At 34.0% G+C, this 16,407-nt stretch overlaps 1 protein-coding gene across 1 annotated transcript; it reads right to left on the bottom strand.

Annotated features, from left to right (window-relative positions):
* Window positions 1-10,952: 10,952 nt before the first annotated feature.
* LOC130622886 (uncharacterized) lies at window positions 10,953-13,566 on the bottom strand. Its single transcript, XM_057438343.1, has 5 exons — window positions 13,203-13,566; window positions 12,891-13,127; window positions 12,540-12,630; window positions 11,738-11,991; window positions 10,953-11,630 (listed from the first exon to the last, which is right to left on the bottom strand). The coding sequence occupies exons 1-5, from the start codon at window positions 13,500-13,502 to the stop codon at window positions 11,262-11,264; spliced, it is 1,251 nt and encodes a 416-aa protein (XP_057294326.1). The 5' UTR covers window positions 13,503-13,566; the 3' UTR covers window positions 10,953-11,261.
* Between the last annotated feature and the right edge of the window lie 2,841 nt (window positions 13,567-16,407).

The following is a 16,407-nucleotide window of genomic DNA, read 5'->3' as shown; positions in this document are numbered from 1 at the left end:
AATAATACAGAGACTGTGTCTGTTTGTAACAGGCAAAGTGGATATCGTCATTTTCCTTTGATGTCAGCGAAAAACTTATGTCTAATATGTTAAATTTTCTGACGTTATGGCGCAACGTCAATAACACTACTTTCACGTCAATATCCTATATTAACCCTATTCGGTCCGGGGTTTTTCGAACATATTATGACCGGGGGGAGGGGGGGGGGGGGGGGCGGATTCCCCCTCCTCAATAACTTTTTATAGGATTGTTCAAATTGAATCAAACTTGGCACACTTATAGTACGTCACAAAAGAAACAAAATAGCGGCAATAAATTTTTGCTTGCGTCAGCACATTTTCTGTGACGCCATCAGAAGTCTAAAAATTGTTAAGAATGCCATTATCTGCTTAAAATATAATTACTTTTGTTCTAGAGCGAATTTTTACATTCTGTTTGAAGTTTCTGAAAGCCAAATAAGTGTTATTTAACATATCTTCCGGTTTTTACATGGATCGGATAAAAAATTGCCCGAAAATCCGTTTTTTCCGATTTTCTGGTAAAATCCGACAAAATCGGGAAATCGGATTCGTCACGTGTCCAAACTATTCAAAATAATTCTTCTTGATTAAACAAAGTTGTGTTGCAAGTTTTAAGTTCTAAGGATAATCCTAACAGGAGTTATTATATTTTCCTCATTATAAGGATTTCATAGAGATTTTTAGGGGTAGTTTCGAGTAATGGCCAATATCAAAGCCTCTGAAAGGTATGGGACCTAAAAATTTAGCATGCAGGTGTCTAAAAGATAAATGTTAAAACTCAGTAAGTATCATAGCCATATAACAAAGCAATCAGGAGTTATTATAAAAAAACCGACAGGGGGGGCGAAAGGGGTTAAATTAATGAAGCCATTAAAGTGCACCTAAAACTTCGAGGCCAAATAACTTGGAAACGAAGTGGTGACGCCAATGATTTTTCACCGCGTGGGTAAATAGGGACCACCTGGGACTAATTTGGGTAAATTTTCCAAACCTGGGTCCCCGAATCCGTTTCGAAATGCACGTCATTAAAAAACTTTCAAACCCTAATATCTCTGTAACCGTTTATCAAAGGTACATGATCCTATACATTTTCTTGATTAGCATTTCCAGATCTATACGATGAAGGCAACAGGCATACAATTTTCTAAAAGAATTTTTTAAGGTTTTGAGAGGTGTTTGCTAATGTCAGCAAAATTTTTAATCCCTGATATCTCCTTAAGCGTTCCTGATATCTCCTTAGGCGAGAACATATGATTCTGTACATTACTTTGACCAGCGTTTCAACCTCTACACATTACAGACAACAAATAAACAATTACGCGAATTTTTTTATCTGCACTGCACTGCTGACGACAGGAAAGCATCTAAAACAACTTTTTTTATTGTCCTTTTGCCTAAGTGGATTTCTCCACGGGCTTCATCGACTAGTTAATTACTTAAGCAGATTTGAGAAGGCTATTAATGGATTAATAGTTTGGCTGTGTCGTTTTATTACAAATACTTCTGTTTTTGGTTTTACTCTTCGATTTACTGCATCAGTTTATTTTAAAGATTGATAATGTAAAGTATGAACTTGTAAAAGAAAATAATGGTTAGCAATTAACAGAACGCAAGCGTTCCAGACCTGAAATTTGTAAATACACTGTGCGTGCTAATGCCAACGAATACCAAATACCAACAAATACCAACGAATACCAACGAGCACCAAATACCAAAGATTACCAAAGAAGACCAACGAATACCAAGTACCAACGAATACCACTAAATACCAACAAATACCAACAAATACCAACAAATACCAACAAACACCAAATACCAACAAATACCAACAAATACCAACGAATACCAACGATAACCAATGAATACCAACGATTACCAACAAATAACACATAAACACAAATACCAACGAATACTAAATACCAACGAATACCTGAATACTAACAAATACTAAAAACAGATGTTTTTATTAATTGTATCCGGAATAACGAATAGGAAAGAACACTGTTTTATTATTTGTTAGTTTTCTGCCGGTTAATGTCTGAAACAAAGACCAATGTTTCGAAAAATATGCGTTTTGATCTTAGAGATTGATGCGATAATTTCAAGTTGGGAGTCAATATTGTCGAGTTTTTGTAGCACATTGCTGTGAAACAATCATTTATACTTACATTTCTTGATTAATTTTCACAATAAAATTTATTAACACGTTATGTCAAAAACTTCTCAGAAACTGAAATCTCTCCCAAAAGCAACGTCTTTTAAAGGGATGTGGGATGCACAGTTTACGGAATGTGGAAAGATTTGGGCATATTACATTTAAAAAGCCAATAAAATGTACAAAGCAATTTAAAGATTTTGGTTACAGACGTAGATTTCAAGGCAGCGTCATGCTGAAGCCAACTAGCTATAGCTACATTTTTTTATTCTTGTTCTTTTAAAGTTTGGTGTACACTATTATTTACTTTTGTTTGGCCGTTCTGGCTCTCTAGCTAACTCTTTAGGTACTTTTGGATGAAAGTGAAAGTAGCTTAATCCAGTTTGTCTAGCTACAACAAAATTCTTAATCAATAATTCTTATGCTAAATGTAGTTGAGTAGCTACACCTTTTATTACTGTCATGAAAACGCAATACGCAAAATAAATTTCCTGATTTTTTTTAACTGGACGGGATAATAAATGGCTGTTTCCCGTGTTTTTATTTAAACCGAAATTGCGATAAGATTTGTTTGGAAGAGAGTATCACTCATACACATATGCAATACCGTTTATCACAATTTACCTGTACTAAGAGCTCAGTCCTGTGTTAACGAAATGCTTTTTTCTTCAACTGAATGTGTAGCACAGTTTACGGTTCATATTAATCGTTCTGCCAGGCGTTTAACACTGAGTAACACTGTTACTTGTGGCTTAAGCCGGCGTTTCGACGCGGTTTCCCCCGGCTAGTCCACATTAAATTACCCATATACATCTGTCTGTCACGCAGAATGGTAACTGCAGCAGTGACACTCACGAAATGCGGTACATAAAGGACGGGCGACGTCGACGAGCCACCGACTAGTATCAAAATTAAAACAAAAAAAGTAAATGTAAAATTCTTAATAAATTCACACAATGTATATCTATATAATAATACGCCTGCTCCGTGTGTCTGTGACAGGCAAAGTTGATATCTTCATTTTCCTTTGAAGATGCCGAAATTCTCTATGAAGTCACCGAAAAAAATATGTCCATTTTGCTAGCGGGTTTACTTTGTTTACATCACGTGATAAAAACGACTCAATTTGATTTGCTGAAATAAATTTAACGGCTAACTTTCGAAAAATGGTGTCCTCTCGCGACCAAAAAAAACCCACAAAAGAACGATCTTGAAAAAGGTAAAATAATTGGTTCAAAAAAGCATATTTAAAAAGAAAAAAGTCCAAGTGAAGAAGTAAAAAAGTGAAGTGGGAAGTGAAAGCGGAGCTACGTGGAGCTAGAAGCAAAGTAAATTTAGAAGTGGAAAGTAAAGGCCACCAAAAAAAGCACAGAAGAACGACCCCTTTACCTTGAAAAAAGGGAAAAAAGTGGTTTAAAAAAGCATAGCTATATATTTAAAAAGAAAAGACGCCAAATGAAGAAGCTGAAAAGTGAAGTGAGAAGTGGAGCTAGGTGCAAAGTAAAGTTAGAAGTAGAAAACAAAGGCTAAAGTTTAAAGCGGATTTGAAATCACAAATAGACGTTTGGGTTTTATGTAGGTGGAGCAAGCAGACTCGCATTTTCCAGGAAAAGCCACAGTTTTATATTTTACCGTGTAAGTAGCCATATTTTTTTACGTTTTGTTACATAATTTATGTGCATTGGCGCGTAACTAATGTATTGTCCTAAAATTCAAAATGCTACATAAAGCTGTTGGCTGACTAAAAACCAGAGAACTTTGATTTGTTGAACTGTAATGTTATTAATTTTACATTACTATTGCTTCTTTTGATATGTGTTTTACTAAGCATAAATAGCTAGCTTTAGTTTTAGTTAAGTGTTCCCAGTTTAATTATATTTAACTGGGTGTCTTAGCTACTGATAGCTAGCTAATGTTAGCCTCCAAGTCCAGCTCCCCATCCCATGGCTAGCTCTAGCCTATGACTCCTGTTGTTATTCCAACATTACCTGGGCACTTTACAAGGGGGACCACATGCAATATGATAAGTGGAACGAATTTTGTAGAACTTAAAGTGTGTGTGTTAAGTTATTTATTATTGTTTTGTTATGGACTGAAATGACTGATTTTTCTAAATTTTGAGGTGTTTCATAACCTTTTTGTGGAAGATTGATTGGTATAGCAATATACGACATGTTGAATGAACTCATTTTTGTTGATTTTGATGTGTTTCTCAAAAAACAATCTGTTTTACATTTTATGTAAACTTTTTGTTTATGAACGGGATACAATGTTTCCAAAATAATAATCTTTTTTAATTCAAGTTTATTCTTTGCTTATTTATTTTTTGACATTTAGGTTCAGAATTGTTGGTAAGGGGCAGTACGGATCATCATACTAAAAAAGAAAAAACTTTGTGTTCTGGTTGATTTTTACATTTTGTGTAAATTTTTGTGTGAGAGAATGGTATGCAACTAAAATGACTGATTTTTGTAGATTTACATTTAACTTTTTCTAAACAATGGCTTTTTCATATTTTTGTATAAGCTTCAAGGGAAAGACAATATTTAAAATGTGTAAAAAACTTATTTTTGTTGATTTCTGCTAACTCTTGCAGGCCAACTTTTCTGAATAAAATACTGACGGTTTTTAACATAATCACTTATAAGATGTACATATTTGAGATGCGTTATTTCTGACATTGTTATTATCCGTGTTGTGAGTATTGGTGTTATGAGTGTCGATATTGTGAGTGTCGTTGTTGCAACTTTTTATCAACTAGATTTTGCACCTTGCAAGCTGTTCTTTTTTTATTTTGTGTAAGATTTGACATTTGACATTTTGTGTAAGATTTTAAGAACATTATTTTGCATATGCATTGGTTATGTCAGCAAAACATCTAAAGAAATAGCCTTTTGCCTAAGTGGATTCTTCCACGGGCCTTATCGACTAGTCTCTATAATAATACGCCAGTTTTGTCTCTCTGTCACTTTTGCAAAGTGGATTATATTCTTCATCATTTTCTTTGATAAAGTCTGTAAAACATCGACCATAAAATTGTTCTGTAATTTACCAAACTTTTAGCGTAAAAATAATAATAACGTCAAAGGAAAGTATAATAAATTAATGAAGCCATTACAGTGCACATAAAATTTTGAGGCAAAATAACTTGGAAACGAGGTGGTGACGTCAATGATTTTTCACCACGTGGGTAACTAGGGACCATCTAGGACCAATTTGGGCTATTTTCCCATACCTTCGTCCCAATATCCGTTTCGGAATGGACAGGTTGATGACGCCAACAAAAAACCTGCAAACCCTAATATCTCTGCAACCGTTTAACTGGCCATTGCTGACGTGATCAAAATTTTGAAACCCTTATATCTCATCAACCGCTCATCAAAAGCACATGATCATATACATTTTCTTGATCATCGTTTCGGCCTCTACACATTACAGGCAATGAATAAACTAAATTTTCACCAATTTTTTTTGTATATGCACTGCTGATGTCAGCAGAATATCTAAAACACCCTATTTCTCCATTGTCCTTTTGCCTAAGTGGATTTTTTTATTGACTATCTCTTATAATAATACAGGACTTCCGTGTGTCTGTCTGTCACTTTTGCAAAGTGGATTATATTCAACACAATTGTCTTTGAGTCTATAAAACATCACCTATAAAAATGTTCTGCAATTTAGCAAAATTTTTAAACCTTTATGTCATCTTAACCGTTCGTTAATAGCACATGATACTGTACCTGCACATTTTTCTCATCAGCGTTCCGAACTCTGTACATTGCAGTTAACGGATAAACTAATTTTGCCATTTTTTTGTATGCCCTACTGACTTCAGCAGAAATCTAAAGCAACCTATTTTTTCATTGTCCTTCTGCCTAAGTCCACGGGCCGTATCAAATAGTTATATAAATATTTACAGTAACAAAATATGAGGTACAGGAGACATGGTACGTAAAAGAACAACAAATCGAAAAGTTGACAGTACGAGTCATAAGATATTTCAGATAAGTTTTGTTCATAAATATTCGACATCGTTGCGACATCATTTGCATAAAACGTGCATTAACGAAATTCGGAAGCACAGAAGTGAGTGGTATACAAATTTGGATAGGTAGTTTTAAAAGCGTGTATGAACGTTAAATGAAAACTAAACTTGAAATATTTTTCATATAAAAAATACGCTAGATTTGAGAGAACAACAAACATTCTTCACAATAGCTAGTCCATGTTTTCTTTTTGGTAATGTTTTATTTCCAAGGAGAATATTTATTGTTGAAGGGAGAAAGTTATATATCCGGAATTTAGTTTATATATTTAATTTATCCATCTAGCTGGCTCCTTAGCTACCTCCTTCCAAATACTGAAAGTAACTAAATGCAGTTTAGCTACAACAATTTCTCTAACCAATAATTCTTCTGCTAAATGCTACGTAGCTACACATTTTATTATTTGAATGAGCGATTGTTTTACCCGCACGGGGAAACGACTAGCTGTTTTCTGGGGTTTTATTTAAACCGAAGTTGCAACAAAGTTTTTTTTTTGAAAGGGTATTACGCCTATATACATGTACGATATGGTTTATCTGTATTAATTGTTTTGCTTAGGTCAATGTTAAAAACAAACTGCTTCTGTCTTTTTATTTAAACCGGAGTTGCCAGGGCCGGATCCAGCCTACGTCAGCGCCGTCACGCGACTGACATAATTTTTACTAAGAATCGTAAAAAATAATAGGGTACTGTGATCCTGCAGTCCCTGCGAACGTTGACCTTTATTTTGTGGACCTTTCTCTTGTGTGACTGAGTTGATGGATACGGCAAAAAGCGACTGACATCCGAAGAACTTTCATGCAATGTGATTGCCTTGCCGGCCGAAATAAGGTATTCTGATTGGTTTACAAAAATGGACGACTTTTACCAATATTTACGTCATTTGAAATGTGACACAGCATGTATTTTCAATAATCATTGAATTTTTTTGTAACCGATGCCGTGTAATTTGAATTTCGGACCAAACGAAAGCAGTTAGGAGGGTTTTTTCGGACCAAACGAAAGCAATCAATGACTTTTCGGACCAAATGAAAGCAATCAAGAGCTTTTCGGACCAAACGAAGTCATGCAAGACTAATGAGTAACCAGGTATGGTGTCTCGCCATGTGTGCTGCAATGAGATGCAGTAATTTTTTAAATGTGCAAGAAAGATACGTAAGGTTATTACATTAAATCAAGTCTTTATGTCAAAAATATAATTACAGTTGCGTAGCTATAGATATTGGAACATATGTAGCTAGCTAGCTAGCTAGCTAGCTAGCTAGGTAGAAATTTCAATGCAGAGTGGGTTATTTTCAAAGTTGTTGTTGTTGTTGACCAAAAACTTAGAGAGTTCTGCAATTGCTTTATGTTAAGAAGATAGTGCTTTATTATTATTGTCATCTTAAACACTTGTTATATATAGCTAATAAAAGCACGCACCATCTAACTTTAATATGAAAAATATTTTTTTTATACTTAATTTTTAATTTTCACAAAATAGGCCCAGAGCACACTTAGATTGATAATAACTTCCTGCAGATACTAATAGCTTACTAATAGGATATATCATCTGAGGAATTTTGATATTAGTACAAGTCTGTGAATTTTTTAAAAAAATTAATAATTCCTAATCAATTAGTCAAAGTGGCAATTTTATGTGGGTAGTATAAAAAAGCATACTTTTCGCTAATGGTAAAAGTCCAATAACTTGTCCAAAAATTAAAACAATGGCTTAAAACTTGATATGGTATAGTTTTAGACCAGATCAATGAAAGAGAGCCCAATATACATTGACCTATCATTGTAGTTCTTAAGTTTTTTAATTTTAGAATTTTTGGGGACGCCGATAAGGCATTTTTTACAGCATATCTGTTTTAACACAGATACAAGTACAAAAACCATTAAAAGCAATTTTTCTGAATGAAATAAGTCAGATAGGAATTGATAAAACTAGCTGGTTAATGGTTAGTACTCTGAACACAGAAAACTTTTGCCACCTTTCGCCAAATAATTAAATTTCCCAGTGGTAAGAAAAATTATGCTGTGCCTCTAGACAGTACAGATACATCAAAAACCGAAAACCAAATTTCCTATTTTCTTAACTGTAGTGCAAAGTGCAAAGTTGAACCTGTATTTACATCATTAAATGCTAAAAATACTTATGATCAAGCTCATATTCTGTTTTGTCTGCAAGGTGTTGATGAAGGATGTGATGATAATTTTAAAGCCAACCATTTTTGTAATTGTGGTTAAAACAATTCAGCTTCCCCTAGCTAAGCCTACTTTAGCATATAGCAGACTTTCCATGTCTGGAATAGCTAACATTACGTTATTAGGCATTTTCTAGACATGCTGACGAGCCCTGATATTGGGCGAAACAGTCTTAAAATATTTGAATTTAAACTCTTTTTTTTTAATTTTCATACACTTTTTTGAAACCCTTTAAAAGATGGTTTGTTATTTTCTTGTCCATTCAAAACTTTAGAGCAAAAAACGTCTCTAACAAAGCTAATAATTTGGACATTATTTGGGCCGTTTTTAATACGCAGAGGCTTAAAATAGCGAAGGTTTCTGGGCCTGCGCCCCGGACCCGCCGTGGGGGCTTACAGCGCCTTCGATGACCCCCAGCCGTTTTGGGCGCAGTAAATTGCTGCGCTTTTTTTTTTTTGCTCTGCAAAAAATGTGACTGACATGTTAAAAATGTTGGATCCGCCCCTGGTTGCCATATAGTTTTTTTCAAAGGGTATTACGCCTGTATACATGTACGACACGGTTTACCTGTAATAATTTCTCAGCCCAGTGTCACAATTTTTTTCACGGAAACTGTTTCCCGTTGACTGATTTTTTTTGCTATAAAGAGATAACAACGGTTTGTAAGCCGTGCTTTCATTTCAGGTAAACTTGCGGGAAAGTTACATTTTTTAAATATATTATTATATAGTACTTAATAATACTTCATAATACAGCGGTGTAAATGAGAACTGTAACTTCATATTAAAGGTCTGTTAGTTATTATTATATTCTAATTAACAGAAAAGAAAACAAATTAAAAACATTGTATTTGTCTTTACGCTCTCGCCATCCAAACTTCAATTCTTCTAATTACAACAAACATTTTAAATTACGACATTATAAAAACGTATATAAATCGATTAGACTTTTTGTTCATAAATTAGCTATGTAATATTTTTATGGGAGTCTACTTTAAATTCTATTAAGGGGATGTACAAAAATCAAAATCTTAGAAACATAAATTCAACTGTAAATTAACATTGAAAGAAAATAGGCGATAATATATCAGATATATTATTAATCGATCACATATGGTCTGCCTCCATTTTAAATAATGTTCCCAGACAAAATTGAACTAACTTCCACTGTATGTAATCTTTCATGCACAATAAACAGATTTATTCTGTTTTGTAATCAAACAAATGATGTTTGCTGTCACTCTTGTCTAATACCACTTTGATATGACAATTTATAAGCATATATTAACATATTTCGAGCAAAATCAAATTTAGTAATGTATGGATCCACAAACATTTTACATCCTGAGATTAGCTACACGGAACCTACTTCTTAAAGAGATTCATTCCTTTTTTCTAAGTAAATATAGAAATGTTTTGTGTTGTGCAGGTCCTCGAACCACTTTCCAGTTATCTGACAGCAGGGTTATTGCTTGACACCGAAGCCGGTCTAACACTCGCGCCACCGAAACAATCTCGATCCTAGAACGTTGCGTCGATTAATTGCTCCCGTAATAAATCTCGGACAAAATAAATAAACTTTAATTCGCACGTCTAAGCAGAGTCAACATGAATATATCGTAGTTGTCATTTTCAGCCTAAAGATTTCGTCAATACTTTAATGTTACAGAGTTTGGGCTGACAGACAGACAATGGCTATTATTATAAAGATCAGTCGGGAGTTAATGTATGACCCGGCGTTCAGCGCCAGGTTAAACACTTAATAAGAGCAGTAAACTGTGCCACACATCAAGCTGGAGCTTTTCAGTACAGATATAAAATTTTCTGCATATTATGTGAAGTGCACGCAGCAATATATATGGTGTTTCGTTATATACTTTAAAAAAAAACACTTTCCTGCAAATTTAGGTGAAATAAAAACACCGTTCTACAAGCTGTTGTTAACCCGTCTTAGCAAATACAGTTAGCCAACATATTTTTATTCAGCGGCATATGTTCCTGTAAAAGTTTTTAAAAAAAATTGTGACACCAGGCTGAGCGCTTAGTAACGGTAAGCAATGCTGCACATCCGTTTCAGTGTAATAACTTTGTTTCTTCTTTGTTGCTTCTAACAATCGCTCCAAACTTCCACCGTTACTTCGGTAAAATAATGTTCAAAGTTGTATTGTAGCTAACTAGTCAGCCATAGTCTTATATAAATTAACAAAGTTATTTGAAGGTTATATATACTTTTATTTTTAAGTACATTAAAATTGTAGGCAACCAAATAACAAATAATGTGAAACGATAAGCAACAATAAAGTCTGCAAGAAAATGAAAGTACTCTTTGACCCCCTCATGTGAGATGTTTATAAGAAGCTCCCACCTCAAAATAAATATTATTCACAACTTGAATGTACGAAAGGCTCAACTTATTGTAGAATTACATAGAAAATAAATCAAAGAAAAAACAGTTGCAAAATGGAAAACCCAAAAATATCACATAAAGGGTGAACAAAAGGACGCCGGTAACAACAAAAATATAAAAGTCCTTTCTTACACCATTTACAAGTGAGATTTCTTGGTTCTTTTTTCATCTGTGATATAAGCTAACAAGTAGAGAATTTCGAAGCAAAATAAAAATCTATTACAATTGTTTGTCTCTGCTCCGTCTACAGTCATCGAACCATGTTTTGCATAATAAAAAGGCTTCGGCGAAAACATTACAATTCAATTATTGTTTTTAACAAGTGAAATAGATTTCAAATTATTTTAGAATAACAATGTCAAAATGTGCATAAAATGCAAGTTCCATAACAATAGCGACATTATTGAGGTCCGTGCACCGTCTTTAAACTGGTTATCAAATCAAAAGGGATAGGGGGTCACTAAATCTGAGTTTAATCGAAATTCCTCCCAGGAAATCAAAAGGTCGTTCATCACGGGATCCATTTCATACGCCTTCGCTATCTCTGATGGAATTAATGCTCTACTCCACACAAAGAAATGAGATATACTCCCAATGGCACCTTCCTCTGCTAACCCGGGAACGCATGTCTGGGAAGTTGTTTCGTCCGCATCGTTTGCAAGTATAATTTGAACAAAGTTCACTGTTTTTGCATTTACCTTGGTAAATACATATTTTCCTAAATATCTTCCGTTCATGTAAATTTTAAAGCCAAGATCGCTGTATATAACTCCAATATGAGTCCACTTGTGCACAGGTTCTGGTATTACCTAAGCATAACAAATATGGAAATTTTTCACTGCCATACTGCTAATACTTATTTTAATCTATTATTAACACTTGACACAAATATCGAGAAACAAATCTGAAAGCTTACCATGTCGTACGCTAGTTGTGCAATATACACTCTTAAGTTATTCCCATCTATATATCTAATCACCCCAAGGTCATTACAGTGATTGTTCGTAATCGGTAGGAGAGACATTGTGAAAATATGTTGCGTCACTGAAGTTACATTTTCTGTCAGCATCAACCAAAATGTGATAGTGAGTTCTTTATACAAAGCAATTGGCTTTAATATGACCGGTACTCTTCTCGTCTGTATGTGAGATGTCAGAGAAAAACTTGCATCTAAAAGGAATGCAAAATAATTATGGGCAATATGTAAAAGAGGGCATTATTACTTCCTGGAACATCGAAGGAAAAAATTCTAAAATTCACGCACTATTAACCTAGTCCATAATCGTAAATAGTATGCAATTCTTGAAATTACCAAACGGCATCACATTGCCAGTATTTGAGATTTACGCGGACACGTCAAGCAAACGCCAACGTTATCTGCACTAATCCAATATCTGCATTGAAAAACAATTTGTTTCGCGATACGGGAGGATTTAAAAAATGAAAGAGTTTACGCATGCTCACAAAATAATAAATACGCAACTTTTGGAGATGTCAGATTAAATTAAAAAAGTAAGATTTGAATTCCAAATTCGCTATGATTATTCACAAGAAAACATTTACAAATTCAGCGTGCGCTTTACATACACAAAAACGCTTTTGGTTAAGAGATTTGGAATGTTGCAGTAATTTATATTGTGATTGTGGTTTTCCAGTTGTTGCAGTACTCCCTTTAAAAGAAATAATTAGAAAAAAAAGGATATGTATAATTCTCTTACTTATATTGCACTTCTCTCCGATGAATCCCTTCTTCAGACATTGACAATGATATGAATAGCAAACAGTTTCTGGTCGACAGCTGCAATTTCCCTGAAACAACATTTAAAGTTTAAGCTAGAACTTGTACTTATTAGCATAGGTGTACAAAATTTTCGAATTAGTTTAGAACTTTCATTTTTACCGCCTTTGACGAATTAACCTCCGTTTACATTAGCAAAGCCTATAAAACGTTTTAAAATGTAGAGGCGCTTTTGAAAGTTCTACAGCTTTTCTTGGGGTGTCTATTCTTATACGTCAGCATCGTAATATATGACTTGAAGGGGAAGAAATTGTCTTATCATTTTACTCACTGTATCCGGTGTTGTCTGTTGTTGCGTTATTGTTGCCGATACATCTGCTGTTGTAGTTGCTCTTGTTGTTGTTACTTCTTCCGGTGTCATTGCAGATGATGCTGCTCTTGCCGGTGTTGTTAAAGTCTCTGTCGCTTTTTCCGGTGTGGTAGCAGTACTTGCTGCTTCTTCCGGTGTCATTGCAGTTGTTTCTGTTTTTTCCGGAGTCATTTTAGTAGTTTCTGTTCCTATACTTGCCTACAGGTTAAAATCACAGTAAAATTTTTAATGTACAATACATCTTCAGTTACAGGTAATATGAAAACAACTTACACCTTCTAAAACTTGCAAATACTTCACTTTTTTAGATGGTTTGGAAGGTAACTTCCCCAACAGGTAGCAAGACTTGAATTTATAGACTGACTCTACACCAAAAGATACGCAAGATGGTGTTGTTTGACATTTTATGTAACAGTTTGTAAGAGAAACACTTTCTACTTTGTGTAAAATTCTCGCTTCTTTTATCATTTGTGCGTTAAAGGTGTGGAAGTTACTTTTAAATTCTCCAATAACACAGCGAAATAGAAGTATGCCTAATGCTGTTAGCATTCTTGAGAAAAAAACCAGCCTCATTTTGCAAACTTTTGTTACTGTCTCGACTTAATAAATGTTGTGGGGCAGGACTTATATATAAAAACAGTCAAAATATCACATTAATATATAAGGAATAAAGTCCTTCCGTATATTTTTTAAAGTTTTTAATGTTAGTATAAATCTAAATGATTAATTTCTGTAGCTTGTGCCCAGCCCTATTGGTCAATTGTACGTAAAATCATTGATATGGGAGTCTGGTGAAGAAAGTCTTTCTGTTAATTGATTTCATACTGCACTAAATATTACAACATTTTTGTAATTGACATTTAATGATTTTTAATATATATTTCAATTAAACACATTGGATAAAATTAAATCCATTTACAAGACATGACAACAATATACAGTAGTATATATATAATAATATATGTATGTTATGTTCTTTGGTAAGGAATATAAATAAAGAGTGCTCAATGAAATATTCAAAGCGATTATATGGTTAACACAAGTTAAAAACTACAAATTATAGCAACTACAAGTTTCTTGTTTTTTGCATTTTTCAAGCTATACTTAAAGCTGCTTTTTATTGAGTAGACCTCTAGGTTCTGCACGGATGATATACACTTTTTCCGCCAGGCACAAATTGCAGACTCTTGATCCTCGTTTGTGCAGAGGAGCACGCCACGCAACACTCCACGAAATGTTAAAGTGGTCCTTCTAATTTTCATGTTACGCTAGCTTTATAAATGATACTTGTTGGTAAGCAGTCGCCATTTGATGGGCAATTGCTTTTGTTTCGACAATTACAAGGTAGCTGTGTAGGAGTTTCTTTGTTTAAAACTTTCCTATTTTGTCGTTTTATAATGCTTTGCATGTTCGTCTGTCAAGCAAGTTTTCCATCTTGTCGTATAACGTAATAATTGCCATTTTGAATTTTTAAACACGCCGGCAGACAAAATTTGTATTTCGAACCGAGAACTTTAAGGAACGAATAATTTCCTTTGCACATATGTAAAGAGTGCAATGAACTTGATATAAAAAAATGGTTAAACATTCTCGCCATTTGCAAGCAAATTCTCGATGTACTTTGCGGAATAGATGGAACAGATATAGATATTTGTGACAGCTGAAAATACGGACGCCTTAACAGGGACGGCGTGTACCGAGGTAAAAAATTATACACAGAGAGATATGACCTGTGAAGCTGATTTCACAACGTGTTCGTTCACAGCATATTCGTTCGCAACATTTTCGTTCATACATGTTCCTTCACAACATATTATGTTCGGTCACAGAGGATTCGAGACTTAGAATTTTTGGCTATTGGGTTAAATCCAACCTCTTAAGCTGGGCTAATTGTTGCTAATGTAAGTATAGCCCCTTTTTTCTATATTTTAGTACTTCGTTGCACCTGACGTGGGGTTTTCCGCAATTTTGGCTAACGACTAGCGTCCCATAGACGCTGTTTTGAAATGCGTACACATATACAGGAATTGCACCTTCACAGTCTCCCGGCTGCAGAGTATTGTCAATTTTGCTAACTTTAAAAGATTCCAAACAACTGCAGTGGAGCCAAACTTTTTGTCACTGGTTGCAGCTACCTAAAAACAAAAATCTAAATCATGTTAGACAGAGGAAGAGATAACATCTCACTGATTACTAAATGGCAGATTTATAGGTTTAAAGGCTAATGTGTCAGAAGCTATGAGTTCTAAAATTGTCCTTTTTAAGTTTATTGATTTTTTGGGTAATTTTTTAATTTGGCCACTATAAAAGAGCATAAAAAGAGTGATATGTAGTACTTGAAAAAATATACATATCAATTGTTGAAAAACCAGCACCAGTAAGACTAATTATTGTCATTTTTTGCTAATATGGTCCTAACAAATAAATTCGCGGAATATTCTTTTTTTCTATTATTCTATGCACAAAAATTGTACAGTTTTAATGTGGCACTAACCCTTTTTTAGCTGTCTAAATAGCTGAATTATTTACTCAGTGTTTTATTTATACCATTTTCTTTACTATTTTCTGAAAATATAGGCCTTAATACGTAATGAAATGATTTTATCTTAACACTGAAATTGCTGAGTCAGCAGAAATTTCTATTTAAATATATATCATAAACAAGAAAAAAATCGGCTTCTAAGAGCTGCAACTTTTTACAATCTCAACATTTTTCATCAGCTTCTGTTTTTAAAGGAACCTTGGGTTAACCCTGTTAAAACGGTGTGCGGTTTTTTTTTGTTCAGTCTTATTTTTTTTAACAATAGCCTTTTGTTTTTTTTAAAGATTAAAGACCTGCTGCATCGAATGCTGTTAAAAGAAAAATATTCCGAATAAAAAGATTTCCGCACACCGTATCATGGCTCCATGGTTCACCAAGCATGTCAGAGAATTTTAAAACAAAACGAAAATGCTATCGATAGTTATAGCTCGTGCAGTGTAGCATAATGAAGGTCGTCTTAAATTTCTAAATAATGCGCCATCTTTGTTGTTATCAACGTTTCTCTTTAATAATTACGTCATTTCTTTCTGTACAATTTCGCAAGTGCGTAGACTTAAACTATATTCGGCAGAATTAATTAATTATTTATGAATTAATTTAAAGAGGAATTGTTGAAGCTAAATATTTTTGGTGAAAGATAATAGTATTTTAGCCATAAAATCGTGTTTGTTATAACAGAAAAAATATGGATATATAGTCTGAGCCGAAAGCCATTGGTCAAACGAAGATACCAGTATTGTGTTACTTAAGAAAATCCTGGTTCCTTGTGTTTAAAAGTCAAGTTCTCACTACTAAGAGATCAACCACGGTTTTAAATCGCAGGTGTGTTCAATGGGCAGTGTATTGAATTGTAACCAAGGCAGTCTCTGAACCCGATGTAAAGATGTGTGTTGTTCTAAGTGATAAATATTTTCCAACCTCTTGATTGGTCAGTAA

This window comes from Hydractinia symbiolongicarpus, chromosome 13 (genome assembly GCF_029227915.1).
Source record: "Hydractinia symbiolongicarpus strain clone_291-10 chromosome 13, HSymV2.1, whole genome shotgun sequence".
Taxonomy (NCBI): Eukaryota; Metazoa; Cnidaria; class Hydrozoa; order Anthoathecata; family Hydractiniidae; genus Hydractinia; species Hydractinia symbiolongicarpus.
This window is presented reverse-complemented; position numbering and strand designations above follow the sequence as displayed.

Coding starts and splice junctions, on each gene's coding strand:
- LOC130622886 (XM_057438343.1), bottom strand. CDS start 13,502: ATGAGGCTGGTTTTTTTCTCAAGAATGCTAACAGCATTAGGCATACTT. Junction 12,631..12,890: donor AACAGACAACACCGGATACA/GTGAGTAAAATG, acceptor ATGTTGTTTCAG/GGAAATTGCAGCTGTCGACC. Junction 11,992..12,539: donor CGGAGAGAAGTGCAATATAA/GTAAGAGAATTA, acceptor CATTCCTTTTAG/ATGCAAGTTTTTCTCTGACA.